General features: G+C 37.7%; 4 protein-coding genes across 6 annotated transcripts; 2 read left to right on the forward strand and 2 right to left on the reverse strand.

Moving 5' to 3' along the window:
* Positions 1-609: 609 nt before the first annotated feature.
* Positions 610-4,586, reverse strand: LOC139204715 (myelin-associated glycoprotein-like). Its single transcript, XM_070834679.1, has 11 exons — positions 4,556-4,586; positions 3,975-4,053; positions 3,468-3,851; positions 3,081-3,377; positions 2,887-2,986; positions 2,722-2,757; positions 1,975-2,007; positions 1,828-1,869; positions 1,235-1,306; positions 1,068-1,095; positions 610-968 (listed from the first exon to the last, which is right to left on the reverse strand). The coding sequence occupies exons 2-11, from the start codon at positions 4,018-4,020 to the stop codon at positions 912-914; spliced, it is 1,095 nt and encodes a 364-aa protein (XP_070690780.1). The 5' UTR covers positions 4,021-4,053; positions 4,556-4,586; the 3' UTR covers positions 610-911.
* Positions 4,587-5,483: 897 nt separating this feature from the next.
* Positions 5,484-8,383, forward strand: LOC139204704 (myeloid cell surface antigen CD33-like). Of its 2 annotated transcripts, XM_070834663.1 has the most exons (9): positions 5,484-5,528; positions 6,031-6,109; positions 6,233-6,616; positions 6,707-7,003; positions 7,098-7,197; positions 7,338-7,373; positions 7,472-7,504; positions 7,737-7,785; positions 8,172-8,383. In XM_070834663.1, the coding sequence occupies exons 2-8, from the start codon at positions 6,064-6,066 to the stop codon at positions 7,747-7,749; spliced, it is 909 nt and encodes a 302-aa protein (XP_070690764.1). In that variant the 5' UTR covers positions 5,484-5,528; positions 6,031-6,063; the 3' UTR covers positions 7,750-7,785; positions 8,172-8,383. The 2 variants fall into 2 exon arrangements, with proteins under 2 accessions (XP_070690764.1, XP_070690766.1); XM_070834665.1 differs by lacking the exon at positions 7,737-7,785.
* A 5,199-nt stretch (positions 8,384-13,582) lies between these two features.
* Positions 13,583-16,998, forward strand: LOC139204700 (myelin-associated glycoprotein). Of its 2 annotated transcripts, none has more exons than XM_070834660.1 (7): positions 13,583-14,678; positions 15,019-15,270; positions 15,376-15,636; positions 15,737-15,827; positions 16,378-16,467; positions 16,601-16,673; positions 16,754-16,998. In XM_070834660.1, the coding sequence occupies exons 1-7, from the start codon at positions 14,360-14,362 to the stop codon at positions 16,787-16,789; spliced, it is 1,122 nt and encodes a 373-aa protein (XP_070690761.1). In that variant the 5' UTR covers positions 13,583-14,359; the 3' UTR covers positions 16,790-16,998. The 2 variants fall into 2 exon arrangements, with proteins under 2 accessions (XP_070690761.1, XP_070690760.1); XM_070834659.1 differs by having other exon boundaries at positions 13,585-14,678; positions 16,375-16,467.
* A 1,224-nt stretch (positions 16,999-18,222) lies between these two features.
* LOC139204713 (myelin-associated glycoprotein-like) lies at positions 18,223-19,874 on the reverse strand. The gene is made up of 4 exons (XM_070834676.1): positions 19,831-19,874; positions 19,681-19,722; positions 19,218-19,595; positions 18,223-19,106 (listed from the first exon to the last, which is right to left on the reverse strand). Exons 2-4 carry the CDS (start codon positions 19,718-19,720, stop codon positions 18,829-18,831), a joined length of 696 nt encoding a protein of 231 aa, XP_070690777.1. The 5' UTR covers positions 19,721-19,722; positions 19,831-19,874; the 3' UTR covers positions 18,223-18,828.
* Between the last annotated feature and the right edge of the window lie 205 nt (positions 19,875-20,079).

Below are 20,079 nucleotides of genomic sequence, written 5' to 3' on the forward strand. Positions count from 1 at the left end.
TGGATAAAGGTTTTCTTCCCACGCACAGTGTACAGCGGACGCTAATATTTTTGTCACCTTTTACCGAGTCAAACTCAAAGTAATGCCGGTACTTCCAACCATTAAACGCGGTATGTTCCTGCTCTCTCCCGCGCTCCATGTTGTCTCTTGTTCTTCACTTCACCTGTCTGTTGTTTACCACTGACGTCGCGCCGCTAATACGTCATTGTCACGAGACAGTCTCACAAAACAAAATCACGATTTAGTAACGCAGTAGCGCAGCCTGAAAGTAACAGTAATCTAATTACTGTTTTTGCAATTGTAATCCCTTACTTTACTCGTTACTTGAAAAAAGTAATTAGATTACAGTAACACGTTACTTCTAACGCGTTACTGCCCATCAGTGCTGGTGACAAATCACACTGTCTGGCCTGTGAGGTGACTGTGTGATTTGTCACCAGTATGTCAGCTATTGATAATAGTCAAAACTTCATTTTCAATAAAAATTATAAATGTAAAAAAATGGCAATATTCGGTCGTCTAAAAAATATGTGAAATGAGCATCTTAGTATTAGGCAAAAAAATCATAGGCAATTTATTATATCCGGAGTTCCTTCTTATTTACTGGTATCAACTTATTTAATTCAAGCTCATTATGGAATATTGGTTATATTTCAGGGCCTACAATGGTGACACAAATATATTGATTGAGCAAAGTTGCACACTTAGTATTACACAGAAGTCATTATAGTGGCAGACATTTAAAATGCATTTTACTTGCCCTAAAATATATCAACAGAATTAAACATATATTTTGCTTTATAGTAGAGATCAGCACAGTAGTCATATGTAATGAAACTGCAATCATCAGGCACACAAATGATCATTATGAGCGATTTTGATCATAAACTCTTTTGTAAGGTAATTTTTTTTCACAGGTTTCCATAGATCTCCGCAGTGTTCATGTAATCGTCACTGTCATCAAGGCCCTGTGGGAGATTAAAAGGTCATTATTATCGCAGGTGATGATTGTGCCACTGTACATGTATGTAATTCTTGGTAGTAAATTATTGCTGATTTAATAATACCTCTTTGTAATTGCAGGATTTGGGCTGGCTGAGTCCATTAACAACAACATCAACAACAAGAAGACAGAGAAAAAGAATGACATAAGACAATGCTATGCAATAGTTTATAATATTAACAATAATATTTGTTATTAACTGGTCAGGTTCAAGAGGAGTGAGACAAGTACCTTTTCGGAGATGGGAAACGAGGTTTGGAGATTTTCTGATCTGCACATGATTTTGAATTCACATTATTGGGCCTGAGGATTAAAATTCATGTCACTATAGCCAGGAAAACAACAATTAGCTTCTTGATTTCTTACAGTTAACACACTTATGTATGACCCCAATCCAACATGTCCTCTTTAGGCCTTCTGTTATAGAAAGAAATATATAATATAATATAAATCAAAATCGAAATATGCTAATTGGGACTATTAAATGAATATCTTAGTTTATCTTAGTTTCATTATAACAAAAATGGATTCTCAAGGATTATATTTAGTTTAACTTTGAAAATAATCAAGTAATGAAAAACTATAGTGAAACTAATCAGTAGAGGCTAGAATCATCATTGATATTACTCATGTCTTGCCGAGAAAATCTGCTCCAAATAGACCATCTGCACAAAAAAGAGGAACTTAAACTATACAAATGTTGTGAGGCATATAGATAAACACATATTTGTACACATGCAAATATAAGTGGGGCCACGCAAGTCACCAAAATTATTTTCAGCATTTGAAGACAAAGACAAAAGACCAAAAGAAATGGCTCTTGCCTTAGGTCAGAACGAGATGGTCGTGGTCCATCAGAAAAAATCCTGAAAAAACATCAATACAATTAAGAGTAAGATAACAGTTTTCACACCAACTTTCCAGGAAGAGAAAGGAAAAATAATCAGAAACAACTTTTTTTTCATCCTCACCTGCGAGACAGCCTGGAAAGCCGGTTCCACATTCTTAACGGTACAGAAAAATAAAATCATGACAATAAAGGAAAATGTTTGAAGGCAAGATAATACAGGTGAAGAAGGTAAACATTTTACCTAATAGAGATCACCATGAAACTTCCCCGATTGACTACTTACATTAAGACAATACCTTTTTGCATTACAAGTTTGACTAAATGTTATACGTAAATATGCAAATTAGCCATACTTGTATTTAATATGAGCTAATTAGCATACACTTCCAGAAAATAAATTTAACCACTGGATAAAACCAGGTTCAAAATTTTTGTTTTTTTGATATATCAAAACCAAAAGTTTTTACGGTGGACATATTGGATGTCTTTTTTTAATCACTCCATCAGCCAGAAAATATAGTCAACAGCCATAAAAAAGCAATTTACATTATGTTTTTAGTAATAAAATGTTATTGGCTATAAATCAGGCTATGAATGATGAACAAACCGCTCTGCAAGAACCTTCAAAATATAGACAGAAACTAATTTTATTAAAGCGGCCTTTACAGACATGAATTTCGGAGACATCAGATACTCATGTAGTGTAATAAACACCAAACACCAAATTTTGTATTTTGAAGTTTTCTTTCCATTAGTCTGATAGATGACATGGAAGCAAAGTCCCCCAAAATGTCAATTTTGACCAGTGCATGAAAAAAATGATATCATTGTTGCACTATGACCTAAATCTGCTCTACAGCGTTTTTACCTGCCATCCTGATTTTGGAGCTCTGCAATGCGTGTCCTTGAGCAAGCAGAGAACATTGTTATTTTACTGAAGAGCACATACTACACACAGACGTGGGAAAAATGTGTAACATGCAAAAAAACGATTTTTTTGCAGTTAATGTCAGTGCATTGCTGCATTACTCACTTGTATTTTTTCACCATGATAATGCAGAAGACTCCAAAGATCACAGCAGTACCAATCCCCACCACTGTGGGAATGATGATGTGGTTATAGTCTTCTTTACCTGCAAACAGACAGAATTTATATATGAGCCAGTCTTTGTTTAAATGGCACAAATGTCAGTAAGAGAAATCAAAGGACATCCTAAAAGATCTCACGTTTTACATAGAGTGTCAGTGTTGCAGAGGACGTCTTCGACCCATGAAAGTGTGATGTGCAGGTGACCTCGCTGTGGTCATCCTTTTCTTCAGGAATGAACGTTAGGGTGGACTGTACCTCCCAGTAGCCAAGATGACGTTCTCTGTGGACCTCAATGATCCCATCTGCGCTGCCCCTACTCCATGTGAGTTTGGGCATATGGGTGGAACAGGTATGGGTGACTGAACAGGTGACGGTGTAGGGATGATCTTGAATTGCTGTCTTTGGGTGAATCAGCTCAGGTACCACAGGATCATCTACGAATGAAAACGGGCAGAGACAACGTTAAAGGCAAATTGTTGGAACAAAACAAAATTGTATGAAATTTTGGAAAGTTGGTGACATACGTAGCATCCTCAGCTCGACACAATCTTCAACAAAGGAGAACTTGTTACTGCTGGATGTGGCCAATAATTCAATCCGGAAACAGAAAGGGCCGTTGTCCCAATCGTTGATGCTAGTAATTTCTAAGGTGCAGTTGCTACGACCAAGATCTCCCAAAAACCTTGTGCGGCCCTTGAAGCTGTCCAAGACCTGTGTGTCGTCGTTGTGATAGATGCACTGATCTCGATCATTTAAAAGATGCCAGATCCCTCTGAGCCTGGACATGGGCACGTTCCCCTCAGGATGGGTGAATGAACAAGGTATCACAACACAGGAAGAAACCAGGGCGTCAAGGCTTTTCACAACAGTGGCCGACCATATTTGGGTAAACACAGGGCAGCTCATAGCTGAAACAGATATGGAGGTGACAAAGAAATAAATAACTTCTAGGAGGTCTCTTTGATTGATTTGTTTAAGTGGGGTGATTTTTAGAATGAGATTGGAAACAAAGAGGTGACTAATTATGTTACCTGCCAAGAGCAGACAGAATATCACCATTTTTCCCTCTTTGTCCATACTTCTCTGAGGTTTTGTTGGTGTTATGCAATACTGTGGGATGTTTACAGGAAACAAATAAAAGGCAGAGGGAGACAAATCACATGCAAGACCATATGCAAATAACAATTCAATTGTAATAAAGAGGAAAAGTGGAACTTTGGCACTAATCTTCACATTCATAGCCTTTTGGTTATACAGCAAATACATAAATGTAGTAAATAAATGACATTGTTAATGTCCTCATACAGGATATCTGAACATCTGAAACAACATATAATACATCATTTACATTTACAGAATTGCCTGCACTCTCTTTTCTGTTCATTCTTATTACTTTTCAACAAGGAAATAACTTATCATTCAGACAAACCATGATGATAAATGTATGAACCAGAATATTCAGAACAGCTAAACTGCAGTATTCCTGGGCCCGGCAATACATTTACAACAAACTTTCAAAATGAAATATTCAAAGGAAGTGAAGAGAACTAACACTCATTAGGTAGTCTGTTCTGTTCATTCATTCATCGTAAGCAAGTTAACAGACTCTTACCTGCTGAAGCTGCTGTCTGGCTGATCGGAGCTGTCTGCTTCTACCAAAAACACCTAACTGAGAATGTGCTGTGCTATTCTTCAATTAACAAAGATATGAACTCTACAGGCAGCAGAAAGAATTGCAGGCCAAATCAGGAAACAGCGTCTTTTCCTGTCTTTGTGTGGAGAATGTAAAAGCAGTAGTAGCAAGTAGTAGGCAGTAGCAATAGCATTAATAGTGTTGAAAGTAAGAAATCTTAAAACCTATCTATGTGCTGAAGCAACAGATAAAACGTCACGTAAAATATGATGAGGATGCAGTGAAACAGTTTAAAGTAGCAGCGCAGAACGGTGACATATTTTGTTGCATTGGCTCCCCACTGCAGCACACTGGATTTTAAGTGAAACAGTGACTATGACTATTAAGTGATGACTCTAATCTTAAAGGAAAACTCTGGTATTTTAAAACTTGTGCCCTATTTTGTATATTTTTTGGGGTTTGAAATGAGTAGTCGGTGCAAACATTTCAGCTGAGAAGGGTGATGAATGAGCTATAGCTGTAATGTAATCCTTTGGGGCAATCGCACCAAGTACTGCTAATAGTGCCAGTGCCAGTGCCAGTGTGCTGCAGTGGGGAGCCAATGCAACAAAATATGTCACCGTTCTGCGCTGCTACTTTAAACTGTTTCACTGCATCCTCATCATATTTTACGTGACGTTTTATCTGTTGCTTCAGCACATAGATAGGTTTTAAGATTTCTTACTTTCTACACTATTAATGCTATTGCTACTGCCTACTACTTGCTACTACTGCTTTTACATTCTCCACACAAAGACAGGAAAAGACGCTGTTTTCTGATTTGGCCTGCAATTCTTTCTGCTGCCTGTAGAGTTCATATCTTTGTTAATTGAAGAATAGCACAGCACATTCTCAGTTAGGTGTTTTTGGTAGAAGCAGACAGCTCCGATCAGCCAGACAGCAGCTTCAGCAGGTAAGAGTCTGTTAACTTGCTTACGATGAATGAATGAACAGAACAGACTACCTAATGAGTGTTAGTTCACTTCACTTCCTTTGAATATTTCATTTTGAAAGTTTGTTGTAAATGTATTGCCGGGCCCAGGAATACTGCAGTTTAGCTGTTCTGAATATTCTGGTTCATACATTTATCATCATGGTTTGTCTGAATGATAAGTTATTTCCTTGTTGAAAAGTAATAAGAATGAACAGAAAAGAGAGTGCAGGCAATTCTGTAAATGTAAATGATGTATTATGTGTTGTTTCAGATGTTCAGATATCCTGTATGAGGACATTAACAATGTCATTTATTTACTACATTTATGTATTTGCTGTATAACCAAAAGGCTATGAATGTGAAGATTAGTGCCAAAGTTCCACTTTTCCTCTTTATTACAATTGAATTGTTATTTGCATATGGTCTTGCATGTGATTTGTCTCCCTCTGCCTTTTATTTGTTTCCTGTAAACATCCCACAGTATTGCATAACACCAACAAAACCTCAGAGAAGTATGGACAAAGAGGGAAAAATGGTGATATTCTGTCTGCTCTTGGCAGGTAACATAATTAGTCACCTCTTTGTTTCCAATCTCATTCTAAAAATCACCCCACTTAAACAAATCAATCAAAGAGACCTCCTAGAAGTTATTTCTTTCTTTGTCACCTCCATATCTGTTTCAGCTATGAGCTGCCCTGTGTTTACCCAAATATGGTCGGCCACTGTTGTGAAAAGCCTTGACGCCCTGGTTTCTTCCTGTGTTGTGATACCTTGTTCATTCACCCATCCTGAGGGGAACGTGCCCATGTCCAGGCTCAGAGGGATCTGGCATCTTTTAAATGATCGAGATCAGCGCATCTATCACAACGACGACACACAGGTCTTGGACAGCTTCAAGGGCCGCACAAGGTTTTTGGGAGATCTTGGTCGGAGCAACTGCACCTTAGAAATTACTAGCATCAACGATCGGGACAACGGCCCTTTCTGTTTCCGGATTGAATTATTGGCCACATCCAACAGTGACAAGTTCTCCTTTGTTGAAGATTGTGTCGAGCTGAGGATGCTACGTATGTCACCAACTTTCCAAAATTTCATACAATTTTGTTTTGTTCCAACAATTTGCCTTTAACGTTGTCTCTGCCCGTTTTCATTCGTAGATGATCCTGTGGTACCTGAGCTGATTCACCCAAAGACAGCAATTCAAGATCATCCCTACACCGTCACCTGTTCAGTCACCCATACCTGTTCCACCCATATGCCTAAACTCACATGGAGTAGGGGCAGCGCAGATGGGATCATTGAGGTCCACAGAGAACGTCATCTTGGCTACTGGGAGGTACAGTCCACCCTAACGTTCATTCCTGAAGAAAAGGATGACCACAGCGAGGTCACCTGCACATCACACTTTCATGGGTCGAAGACGTCCTCTGCAACACTGACACTCTATGTAAAACGTGAGATCTTTTAGGATGTCCTTTGATTTCTCTTACTGACATTTGTGCCATTTAAACAAAGACGGGCTCATATATAAATTCTGTCTGTTTGCAGGTAAAGAAGACTATAACCACATCATCATTCCCACAGTGGTGGGGATTGGTACTGCTGTGATCTTTGGAGTCTTCTGCATCATCATGGTGAAAAAATACAAGTGAGTTCATTGCAGACTTACATTACAAAGAACAAAATGATCAGTTATTTACAAAGACAGACTGTGTTTCCTCTCACCATGTCTAACTCTGCTTGAGTGTTTTGCTGCTCAATAAAATGACTTTTATCTGTCTCCTTAAGGACACGTATTACAGAGCTCCAAAACCGCGAAGGAAGGTGAGTAGAAAAATATTAGTGTATATTAATATATCAGAATCAGTTTGTAGTGCTACACTAACACTATTATTATTTTTTTCAAATTTTGTCAAATTTAGTGTGCTGAACCGGCTCTCCAGACTGTCTCGCAGGTGAGAGAATAGTGATTTTCTTTGAGATGGTTAATAAGACTTAACACACAGATGCACAAAATGTGCGAAGAGTAGAGGTGTATAGGTAGTCAAACATCAAACTTTCCATCACTGGTCTCACAGTCATTTATTTCACTTATCTCTGCACCAGTGACTTTATTTTGATTGTCTGATAAGATCTATGCTTCTATTTATAGTGATCTCTGTTCTCCTTCCTCTATGGTCTAATCAGGGGCAGAATTTGAATATGAGAAGTGAAACGGAGAACTTCATTCAAATATGTGAGACCATACAGTTTTTGTCCTTGGGTCCTCGCAGTTACATGAAAATTAAAAAATTTTGCATGGTTTTTAAGAATGTGTAAAGCTGAATTAATACACTTGTTGCCACAAGAGGGCTGAGCGCAAGCTTGTCCATTATTCAGTTTCTTTGGATGCTATTCACACTTATAATTAACATGTGAGCTGTATATGTTATTAACAACTCAAAGGAAAGGTCAAAGGAAATAATGCTGTAGTTTGAAGTTTAATATTTCAAATTACTGAGGTATTTTCACACTTTCACTTCCTCATCTCAAAGGCAATCGCTTTTTTTGTTTGGGTGGGTGTTTTGTGAGATGCTTAACACAACATCTGTGGTTAACACAAACTTTTTCTTGGTCTTTCAGATAATCAAGTAAGAAGGAAAGGAAGAAGTCCACTGTCTATCCCTCTTTTCTAATGCTAACACTGTAGGGACATCAGAAATTTTCAAATCCCAGGTGTCTTTAAAGTTTGATAGTGCCTGAAAGTTTTATTTTCAGGAGGCATGTTTTCATGTTATTCACATACTAGCTTCAGATAAATTGCTTTACTGTAATACATGCAAAAGCTTGAAAAAATAAAGCACACACCAAATGCTGCATTTACTTTGGTTTCTTTCATCAACCAAGTTTAGTTCATGAGTATAACATAAAAGTTTTACTTGATACATTTTTACCAGGTACCCTTTATTCACCATCTACTGGCATGAGATACTACAGACTATTTGCTTTTCTCAGTTGATAACTATAGCCAGCGATGACAAAGTGTGCTGTCTTGTGTCATTTCTGCTAATAATATCAACTTTTATACTTGCTTTTGTAAACCTTAGCATCAAACCTAAAATTGATTTAATCTACAGTAGATTTGAAAAGAAATGTGTTATAACTGTTTCTCTATCTCATCTCATTTTCTATACCGCTTATCCGTCAGGGTCGCGGGGGAGCTGGAGCCTATCCCAGCTGCCCTTGTTACTGTTACTATCACTATTACTATTACTGTTACTATGTTATCTAAAAACCATAAAACAAATATATCAGTAATATTAAATTTTTTTCTTTGGTTTGTGCTGAGTATGTTGTGATTGCTTGATTGGTAATGCCATTGTCCTCCACAGTGGGGAGTCTTCATTTGGACAAGTGTTTTTTCTGTCTGCCGTGGATGTGTTTCTTATGAACTGGAGGCCAGATGGTGGCACTTCAAGACAACTTAACTTCAATGAAGTCATTGAAGGGTGGAAGTGAAACAGAGAGTGAAAACAAACTGGATTAAGTGAAGAGTGTGATGAGAAGTGTTGATTATGCATCTTTTAGTGGTTTTAGAGTAAGAGAGCTTATGATTAAATTTCCACGGCTGATACAGCCAAATCAGTAACAATGATGCAAAGTTCAACTAACAAAAGTTAATCTTGTGATGTAACTGTGCCACATAAGTGATTTCTCCACAACAATGACTTTACATCTTAATTTGGAGAAGTTCACAAGTAACAAAATGAGTGAACAGTAAGTTTTAAATTGGGAGTTTCAGGAGATGAGGCCTAAAATAGTTTATTAGCACTGTTTTAACATGATCGATTAGAACACTTAAGGATGCAGTACAAACATTATGGGGGGCATTATGGGGTAGGATAGTGGCAGAGAAGGAGGGGGCAATATGTATTTTTTTCTTTTTGCTGAAGTGAGGGTACTTTTGAGTTTATGGTCCCCTACAAAACAACTAGGCTAACAGGATCAGTAAATCAGTTCTGATCAATAGGACAGATTAGGAGGCTCTGTTGTTGATGATTGAACATTATGTCTCCAGATAGCACCGTTTTTCCACTTTTAGCTCCTACATCCGGTTAATCTCGACAGGAAGAAGAACTACAATGGCATAGTAGTTCAGTGTGTCCAGAAAATGTTAATTCTAAGTGTCATATAAAGCGACAGCGACAACTCTTGGTTCAAGAATTAAACAGATGCTCCATTTTATCACGTGTTCCATAATCTTGGAGATCGGTAATTTTGCTTAAATTCTGTTGTTTGATTTGGGTGCAATTAGGAAAATAGTATTCCATCAAGGTTTTAATTTCCATCTTAAATTCTTTGACCAACAATTTCCACACTGTCTCAAATTACAAAGCAATCCAGCCAGTTCAAAAAAGTATTTAAATGCTGCATAGAGGCACTAAAGTGACAGAGGAATCTACTGTTAACAAATGCAACAACGACAAGTGAGAAGTGACTAAAAAATTATTTCAACTAAACTAATCATAGTTTAAAATACCTTTAGAAGAATGACAGTGTAACTGTGAAACAGAATTATGTTTAATTATTTATGTCTTGCTCTTATTTTAGTTTCATTATGTACTCTTTCTTGCAGGCTTCCCTTTAGTGGACACAAAATTTATACTTAATTTTATGCTCTTTTATATTCTACTTAATACACCAACAGCACAGAACATGAAACCTGAAACCAACAAAATTAAATTGACCTTCCTCTAAGGTTACAACAAATACATACCACTACAAATTCTAACAAGACAAATTGTATAAACTCTTTTGCTTGTGAGTGGAGGAATTTCACAGTGATTGATTAACTAAAGACCAAACGATGCATTGATCAGCAGTGATGAACTTGTATTGATACTGCTCTGTTTAATCTAATCCAAAGATATACAATTAATTGTTCCTTTGATGACAGATGAGGCCAGGCCTCTAATCTGCCCTGCAGGACTGTCTTTAAAATAGACGAGCCTGACCACGTCTCATTTAATGTTGGAACTTAAGCAGATAAACTGGCGGTGAGGTGGGATCTGCTCTTTTAACCAGGTAAAAAATATTTGTGTGGATTCTGCAGTTTATGTGCACACTTGCAGTGTAATTGATAACACACATTCATTTTGGAACATCTTCAGTTTCTTGGATTCACAGATTTGCAGACTTCCAATTTAAGCACCTTTCCTGTTATGGGTAACTCAGCATCCACCGGCTTCATGACTCCTAGGAGACTTTCCTGGGGGCGCCAGAAAGAGGACACAGTCAAGCTGGAGGACTTCTTGACACAATGCGAAGACGATCTCTGGAGAGTAAAAGGAAAGAAACTTTCATCTGTGAAAAAGGTCCACTGCACTCGCAGCATCTGTTATGTTGACCTAGCTGTCCAAGAGAACCACGGTTTTTACCCAAACATGGGCGAATTTCTGAACCCTGCTTTTGTTGGAGATCAGTCTCCATGAATGATTCATTTCACTGTGGACAGTTAAATCTACACAGCAACTCAGCAGGAAGATCCTCTGAGTTGTGATGTTTGAATGGGTGACAAATAGCCCCTGTGATACTACTGCAACATGACAGGTTGTTAGATAGAGAGTCTCTGCTAAGACTCAACACAACAGGACCACAAGTGTAAACAGGAAGTGTAAAATTAAAATGAGCCACATCCCTTTTTCTTTGAAATGGAAGAAAAAGTGTTGCTTGAAGTTTTGCAGTCAGTGTGTCACCAACAATTTCCATAATAGTGTTCAGATATGTTATGAAGGAATCAGACAAGACGTCTCATCATGTGACTTTGTTAGCTGCAAGTGTCAACTGAACAAAGAAAATCCTGTCTTCACATCTCTGCACCTGTGATGCACACAGTGTAAGGTACAGTCAGTATGATTTTCCAGTTACAAGGTAACTTAATATCTTGCTGAACTTCTCAAATAAGAGTTGGTTGAGATAAATGTATTTGCATTAAAAGTTGACCATTGCTTTCATACGGCTTGTGTGCTGTTCAGGAAACTGTTGCATCTTTGTATAACATAAATCTTATATCCCTGTAATAAATCTTTGTCAAGTCTTAACAGGCAAGCCAGCTCGTTGCACAGATCCATTTACTGTCTCCTGCTGATTCTGTTTTGCTCTGCTGATTTGATTTTAATGCAAAAGATGAGTCATTGTGCTGCACGTTTTTGGTCTTCTTCGAGGTGAGGTCACTGCTTTTTATTCTTGTCTTTGCTCAGCTGAAAGAGCAAACAAACTCACACAAAGCCTGTGTGAATAATAAACTAGAACATTTAAGCAAATGACACCAACATTTTTTTATCATTAAGAAATAATTTGAAAAGGTGATATTCCCACAGATGCAAATCACTGTAGTGTGTAAGCCAGTGCTTCTTTGTGAGGTTATTAGTTGTCCAAATCAAAGAGTGTGCTGAAGGATTTGGCTGGTGGTGGTGCTTTGGGAGTCTACGTTTCATGAAATGATTAATATGCCTTACAAAAATAAAATTGGAGAAGTCACTATTACTGAAATAAATTCCTGAATATCCGAAGAAGGAACTGAGACATTGTGTTAATGTCGAGGGATGCTAACAGAGATAAAAGACCTTAGACCTTTTTCCCCTTTTTTGTATTAGTTTATGACAGCAAACCTGAAACATATTCAATTTAGGTGAGAACAGATGAGAACATGAAACATGGTTAAAAAGAATTCTTAAAAAATTAGTGATGATTAATACAATAGACTTCCCCAATGTAACCACTATACATCTGATGAGACAAAAATCAGACTTTGTGTCGAACATAGTGGCTGTGTGTTGCATTAAAAGTGGAATGGAAACTAGATCAGCCATTACTCACCATGGGGAAATGACAGCTACATGGCAGAAGCCTGAAAATATCACTTCATGTGCAGGTCTGATCCAGAGAGGATGAGATGGATCCCTTAAAATGGCCACTGTTTCTTTTGTGTCTTTGCTCTAAAGGTATGTTACGTTCTCTACACTGTATATCCAGCAATACTCATTTAATGCTCACAAGAAATACAATTAAACAGTCGCATTTTTTTGTTCAGACTTTAGAATTTAATTTTCCAAATTTATATTTTATTTTGTGTAAGCAGACTCTACTTCTCACTGCAGGCTTTTTGATGCTCCTCTGATTCATTTAATCACATTTCCTCTGCATTTTAAAACAGTAATTCACACTGAAGCCTCACCTTGGACAATTAAGGTGCCATCTTCAGTTGAAGGTCTCCCGGGATCCTGTGTGGTGATTCCCTGCTCATTTAGCTACCCACATCCAGAAACGACGGTCACTGAATTCACTGGCATGTGGATGGATGCGACAAGTCAGCTCATCTACCACCCAGTTGGGTCTAAAGTCATGCAGAAGTATCGTAATCGGACGGAGCTGCTGGGAGACGTCAGCAAGAAGAACTGTTCACTGGAGATTGATCCCCTTCAACAAAGCGACCAAGGGCCTTTTTATTTCAGGATTGAAATGGCAGATTATGAAAAGTTTTCTTACAAACAGAACACAGTCTCCATCACAATGAGTAAGTAATATCAACAACTTTCAAAAAACATCTTTAAAAGTCAAGGTAATGCCTGCATTTTGATAATTTCATTCCAGTGTTAATCCTGTCATGTTTTCCTTTTAATATTCTGCATTCTGATCACTAGTCAGAAATACAGAACCTTAATAAATCAGTCCTGACAACAGTCATTTGAAAAGATCAGTAAACACAGAGTCAGGCAAATTAGCATTTAGGTGAATTTCCTCATGTTATTGACTTATTTTCTACTTTAGATGAGATATTACATTTGCACAAACAGCCAAGAGTCCAACAAAATCATAATGACTGTTTTACCCATATAGCAGTGTTTACCTCTATGGTTTATTTCAACTGTCTTATCTTTAGAAGTTGAGTTTGTAACTATAACCATGAACAAAGTTTTCTCACAATGCAACTGAGCGATAATTTAGGGTCTAACCAACTAACCAATTCACAGTTCCTTATTTGTGTTGTTGTGTTCCTCTCACTTTAAATAGATTTGGCCATAAGTTTCATTTCTCAAGAGACAGATGTTGACAGATATCTGCTTTTCTGTATGAAGTTTCCATGCTCTCCCTGTGCTTGTGTGGGTTCGCTGCAGGTACTCTGGCTCCCTCCCACAGTCCAAAGACATGCAGGTTAGGTTAATTGGTCACTCTAAATAGTCCATATGACCATGTGAGCGTGAACGCTTGTCTGCCTCACAGTATCAGCCCTGTGATTGACTGGTGACCAGTCCAGGGTGTCCCCCACTTCTCGTCCAAAGTCCCCCCCTGCGACCCTTAAGGATAAGTTGTATCAATAATGAAACAAAAGTTTAGGCAACATTTCTATCTGTCCTAAAGCTTGAAATCAGACTACAGACCTTTGAATTTGTGCTATGACTATGATGTGAAGCTGAGTTTAATTCGGAGGAATTACCTTTGTGGAGACAAAGTAAGTGAATAAAGTTTCCATTATTTGTTGTATTTTTTTGTATTTTCACAGAATGGGACCAATAAGTGAGATAGATGGAGTAAAAAATAACATTAAAAGATAACACACAAAGCACATGACATAAACACCACCTGAATAAAACAGGAAATATTGTTCTTTCTATACCTTTACCCTGCATTCCTCTGTTCACCCAATTCTTTTTTTATTTCTTTGGTATGAACAAAATCCTTTAATATCAAAACAAACGAGGCCAGAACACAAAGGTGCCTTAGTTTTGCTTTAAACAGCCCAGTAGAGTAAGTTCTCTCCCTTACTTGCAATGGCCATGACCTTTCTTATTGGTACAGGTGAACCAAGTCCCATCAGTTTCTCTATGAAAGAGGAGGCAATGGAGGGTGAGGCCGTGTCTGCGTCCTGCTCTGTGTCTCACTCCTGTCCCACCTCTCCTCCTGTCTTCACCTGGAGTCACTCTGGAGGGGAACATTTCCAACAACAGCGACTCGACAATGGCCAGTGGAAAGCAACATCTGCTCTGACTTTTCACCCTACCGGTGCTGCTCACCACAAGGTTTTACAATGCACTGTAACATACAAGGGAGGGCAGCACCATCATACATCCCAGGTCCTCAAAATTAAATGTAAGTGTATATGGCAAGGGTGGTAATTAATGCTGATGCTTTAAACACTCTATAGTAAGTATATTTAATTGGACTTTTCCAAATGAAACATGATGGATTCCAAAGATGGAAACATAAACATGGTAAACATTATACCTGCTTAGGATCAGCATGCAGGCATCGTCATTGAGAGCATATTGCAATGTAAGAATTGGGATCGACTGGCTCAAATCACTGCTGTTCTTTTGAGTCTCACAGAGCTGTAGCATGGCTGTAGTAAAAGAGAAATATGTGAATATAAACATAAGTCTGTGAGGATCACCATGGTATCATTAACAGTTAATTGTATTTTTCCATGCAGATGCCCCAGTGAATGTGATGGTTGGCCACAGGTCAGATATAAAGGAGGGAGACGCAGTGAAGCTGAATTGCTCCAGTGACGCTAACCCCCCTGCCAGCAGCTATGAGTGGCATAGTGAATCTGGTGCTCGGCTGCATCAGGGAAATGTCTACATGTTGCCAAATGTCTCCAGACACACAGGAGCTCTGTACTGTACTGCCATTAATACGATAGGACGGGGCAAGTCGAGCCCTGCGCAGCTCAATGTGTTATGTAAGAAAACCATAAAAGAAATGTAATGAAAATGGGTAGAATTTTTATCTAAATATGCATAATAAAAATACAGCAAACTCATTACTACATTCCTTGTCCTAACAGATGCCCCTGAGATCAAGACCGTCTCCTCCTGCTCCTTAGAGACAGATATGGTAATGTGTATGTGCATTGCGGAGTCCAAGCCACCCAGCATGGTCTATTTTGTGCTTTCTGACAGCGTCCTGCCAAGCACTAAGGTGGAGAAACATGGCTTTGTTACCATCGGGACTCTGCAGGCAGATTTGGGATCTTCTAAGCTGGTCTACTGTCTGGCAAACAACACACAGGGAAATTCCACCCTCAGATTCATTTTACCTGTTAACAGTAAGGAAGTTTGTACAATTTCCAGAATGCATGACATATGCTTATAGACTGTGAGCTTCTTGAGTAAGAGAAAAATGACACATGGTTTCTGTTTGAACAGATAAAATGCAGAATCTTTACATTGTCATTGCCATTGGAGCAGTCTTGATCTTGATGATAGTTTTATTCGTGGTGGGAGTTGTTAAAAAACGGTAAGTTGGTGTAGAAAATATTTTTTCCATTGGAAACAAAAACAAAAATTTGTCTGTTTCTTTTTTTATTTACTTTACTTTACTTCTCTTTTAATTTACTTTATTTTTTTAACAATTGCATTCAAATTAGAGCGCTATAAGACAAGGTTTTTATAAATATAGAGTGAAAATGTGTCTTATAATAGACCAAATCAGGGTTCGCTTGCATTTTCATCATAGATTAAGTTCAAATTCAAAAAAACTTTATTTGTCCCCAGGGGGCAATTACAAGGCACATAGAGCAGGCAGTGCAACAATGACAAAAAATTATAGCAGCAGACAAGACAACAGGCAGTACAGCTGTAGCACAAAAAGTATATAAGTGGAAAATAAAGGTAATGAATAAAAAAAAAGGTAAAGTAAATAAATAGAAAATAAATAAAATAGAAATAAGGCAAACTCAAAACTTAAATAAAGTAATGTTTGCACTGTTAGATCTTTGAGGTTGTGAGAACTGTCAAAAGTTTATTTTTTCAGTGTCCTATATTAAAAGCTATTATTTTGTCAGTAGGGGGAGATCTCGGGATTCAGCAACATCTCAAATGAGCACCATGACGGCAAACAAAGATGTGGTGCTACCTCAGTATGCTGCAACAAAAAGGTTAGATATTCATTTCAGCTTAAACCAAAGTAACTTCATGATGTAAAATGTCATGAGAAAGCTAATCTTGCACAGTTTTGTATGCATTTATGTCATAAATTGGTTAGAAACCATGTTTGCATTCTGTCCTCAGAAACGAAAAGACCTATGATGATGCACATTGCCCTAGCATTTATGGCAATGATCACATATATGGCAACATGGAGGTATGTAAGGTTTTTCTTCATTCATTCATTATTTCCATGCATGAAAAAAACTGAATGAGTTAATCTTGTTTCCTATACAGACTGACTGGGATGATGCAATATATGCCAATATGTAACATAGTTGGATTCCCTGGAATAACAGCTGGTGTCCCTCCACATGTTGTCTAACTGATGTGGGTCAAGAGATCCGCAAAACATTTTAATATGCTATTTTTCTGTATTACATAAGTATTATTTTTCTGTCTTTCTGTAATTCAAATATATGAAAGAAATGTTCATATCTAAAAAGAACTTTACAGTGAATACACTTGTGTTTGCAATTATAGTTTCTCTCATTCATAACTTTGTATCAACACTTTTCTGGTCATAAGTAAGTGTGTTGTGAAAACCACCGTTAAACTATTATTTTATTCACAAATATGTTTCATAAATTGTCCTTTTTATACAGTTTCAGTCATCCAACAACAACACATACTGATTAAATTACACTAAAGTGTGGCTTTTGAATTTCCTCTTTAGCAGGAACCATTGCTTTATCAGAGTGACAGAGTTTTGAAATGCTTATTTCCTGCTGAATAGCAAATGAAGTGCAGCTAGTTTAGACCTTTTTGTGCACTACTGTAAAAGAAACATGGTCACAACATGTTATGTGCACTTGCCTCACAAGATGGTTGTAGTATCGTAAAGTAAAAACATTCGAAGGTATTTGTATGTATGAACACATGACAGAAGTCTGTACAGTTTATGCACCTTCACAGACTGTATTCATACATTAGTCAATGTAATGTAAAAGTAATGTGAAAGTAATATGAACATTTGTGTGTGCTCAGGTCAGTGCGGAAAAACCCTTGTGTGGTTTGAACTAGTGTTAATGGTAAATTTACAGGAAGACAAAGGGGAAGCTCATCACCACCTTTGCTGATAGATAAGAGTAAAATGTGTGAAACTGTCACACATTTTAAACACAACCACACCAAACATCAACCAATTCTCACCTCGGTCGATCTGATCTGTACACCACATTTATATGTGTTCAACACCCCTCAGTATAACGGGTTGCAATTCAACAGCACATTAAAGTGCCTCCTTCAAAGACCTAACATTATTATAATTATTGCAAGACTGTTTTATTAGTAGTTTTGGTTGGATGTGCCTAGTAAACTAAGCGTGAAAAGGAACATTTAATCACAGAATGTAAATACTTTAGAAAAAAGGAAGAAAAATATCAAAATCTAAGGAATTCCTGAAAATTCAAGAAAATACAATAACCATGATATAATGAGCAGCATATCACTTTCACTAGAGCGATCGTAGAGCAGGTGTCCCTAACCTGGTCTACATCACTGCCATTGAGAATCAAAGAATCAAAACATGATTTTAAAATTGAAAATTGAAATTGAGATTCCTTGAAAGTTTAACCTCAATTGCCATGACATTCAAATTTTGAAAATATCTTTATTTTATTATAAATTCTGAACAATTAAAAACTAAATTCACTTATGCTAACCATGAAAATCATACAATCAGCAAGCTTATTTTTTGGATTACTACATGCATTCAAAATTACTACAGATTCTGAACTTTGCTGGTTTATACACAATCATAATGAAATCATTTCAAACACCACACACTTTCTCAGAAAAAAACACAGCTCTGTGAAAAGGAGGGGGGGTCATCTCACCCATAAAGTTACATAATATCTAATGTTAATAAGACACAACCATGTTGGCTGTGAAGCTCAAAAGAAGCCTTAAACACAAAGTATTTCTGAAGTAAATCTATTCTGATCATCAGTAGCTCAGCAGATATGAGGTGTTCTGATCATGATCAACTGATCATGAAAGTGATTAAAGAGACATTTCTGGTCTTTCATATGACATGTTCTGTATTTCTTAACTGATTATGTTTCTTAATTCACAATTTATAATGGCACGTACTTAATGCTCTGTCAATTCAGCTTTGGTCCAACAGTATTTCTCTGTCATCATACCACAGCAAGGTGATGGTTCTTATTCAGCTATCAACATCTGTGTGGTGAATACATTTGCACCAGTAGCAGCTGTAAGACACCAAACTATAGATTTCTTGACACACAGGACATGAATTAATTTACCCTGAGGTATTGGATTTTATAGGATATTTACTGTGGGCCACATCACATCCTGAGAATGGTGGAGCTCTTCACCTGCTTCCCTCCTCTGTACTGCACTGTGCAGTTTAAAGGCTTGTTGCAGTCACTGGCTAGAGGGTTAAAGGTCAGGGTTGAGACTGTTTCCCACTTCCATTCATTCAGCCTCTTTGATCGGCGTGTGGTGACTCCAGAGCGGCTCCAGGAGATTTGAGGGGGAAAAGAAGGGCAGGAGTGAGACACGGAGCAGGAGGCAGTCACTTTACCATTCACCTTCACAGACAGAGATGGAGGCTGTGGATTGCCTGCAGGGTTTGAATATCATATCAATATGGCTCATCATACAGTGAATACAGTATTATTAATAAAAACTGTTCCAACGTTGCTTTAAAAAAGATAATCTATATGGTACTCACGTATAACATCAATGGACACTGCGTTGTTTGTGTAGGAGAAGCTTTTGTACTGTGGCATTTCAATCCTGAAGTAGAAAGGGCCAACATCAGCCTTCCTGACCCCATCCAGCAGAAAAGTGCAGTTGCGCCTTTGCAGGTCTCCCAAAAACAGGGTTCGTTTTTTGTACTCCTTAGATACTTTCAATTTGCGGAGATTAGTTGAGATGATCTGTTTTCCTTTCTTCCAGAATCCTCTCCACCTGTTCAGGGTCCCTTTGGAGACGGGCTTGGGGTAAGTGTGCATGCAGGGAATAACCACACAGGAGCCGTGCACGGCAGGAATACTCTTTGGTACATTTGCTGTCCATTGGGCGTTAGAGGACTGGACATCATGGATCACTAAAAACAAGAAAAAAGGTTGATTTGTCATCTTACATGTTTAAGCTGAAGATCTTAAGTCTTTTATGCGACAGTCAAGACTCACCGTGCAACAACAAAAAGGAAAGCCACAACTTCAGGTCCATCACTGATGAGGAGGAGAAAATACAAATTACAAAAAAAGCACAAGGGTAATGAAAAACATATACACCTATGTGTTATTGTATATTTGCACACTTCCTAGTAATTCACTCACCTCTGAGTCTTTTTAACAGCTCAGTGAATATGCTTTCACTCAGACTGCTTGTGATGTCATATTTTATAGTCAAGGTTTGCCCTTCAAAACTGCAAGTGTTATCAAAGGTTTTGAAAAGCATTCAAAAGTCTTGTGAGTTAATGCTGTTGCTTGCTGTTTGACCTCTGTGTAACATTTGACTTTTGTTACTTTTTACATAGACAAACAGATACAGAAAGAAAGTCCACAGAACACCGAGTCCCAGTAATG

Source organism: Pempheris klunzingeri, chromosome 8 (assembly GCF_042242105.1).
Source record: "Pempheris klunzingeri isolate RE-2024b chromosome 8, fPemKlu1.hap1, whole genome shotgun sequence".
Classification (NCBI taxonomy): domain Eukaryota; kingdom Metazoa; phylum Chordata; class Actinopteri; order Acropomatiformes; family Pempheridae; genus Pempheris; species Pempheris klunzingeri.

Coding starts and splice junctions, on each gene's coding strand:
- LOC139204700 (XM_070834659.1), top strand. CDS start 14,360: ATGGCCATGACCTTTCTTATTGGTACAGGTGAACCAAGTCCCATCAGT. Junction 14,679..15,018: donor CCAGGTCCTCAAAATTAAAT/GTAAGTGTATAT, acceptor TTTTCCATGCAG/ATGCCCCAGTGAATGTGATG. Junction 15,271..15,375: donor TGCGCAGCTCAATGTGTTAT/GTAAGAAAACCA, acceptor TTGTCCTAACAG/ATGCCCCTGAGATCAAGACC.
- LOC139204713 (XM_070834676.1), bottom strand. CDS start 19,720: ATGGACCTGAAGTTGTGGCTTTCCTTTTTGTTGTTGCACG. Junction 19,596..19,680: donor TTCCTTTTTGTTGTTGCACG/GTGAGTCTTGAC, acceptor TCTTGTTTTTAG/TGATCCATGATGTCCAGTCC. Junction 19,107..19,217: donor AGTGTCCATTGATGTTATAC/GTGAGTACCATA, acceptor CAAACCCTGCAG/GCAATCCACAGCCTCCATCT.
- LOC139204715 (XM_070834679.1), bottom strand. CDS start 4,020: ATGGACAAAGAGGGAAAAATGGTGATATTCTGTCTGCTCTTGGCAG. Junction 1,307..1,827: donor CCATCTCGTTCTGACCTAAG/GCAAGAGCCATT, acceptor TTTAATCCTCAG/GCCCAATAATGTGAATTCAA. Junction 1,096..1,234: donor CGTTTCCCATCTCCGAAAAG/GTACTTGTCTCA, acceptor TAATGGACTCAG/CCAGCCCAAATCCTGCAATT.
- LOC139204704 (XM_070834663.1), top strand. CDS start 6,064: ATGGACAAAGAGGGAAAAATGGTGATATTCTGTCTGCTCTTGGCAG. Junction 7,198..7,337: donor ATCATGGTGAAAAAATACAA/GTGAGTTCATTG, acceptor TGTCTCCTTAAG/GACACGTATTACAGAGCTCC. Junction 7,374..7,471: donor CTCCAAAACCGCGAAGGAAG/GTGAGTAGAAAA, acceptor TGTCAAATTTAG/TGTGCTGAACCGGCTCTCCA.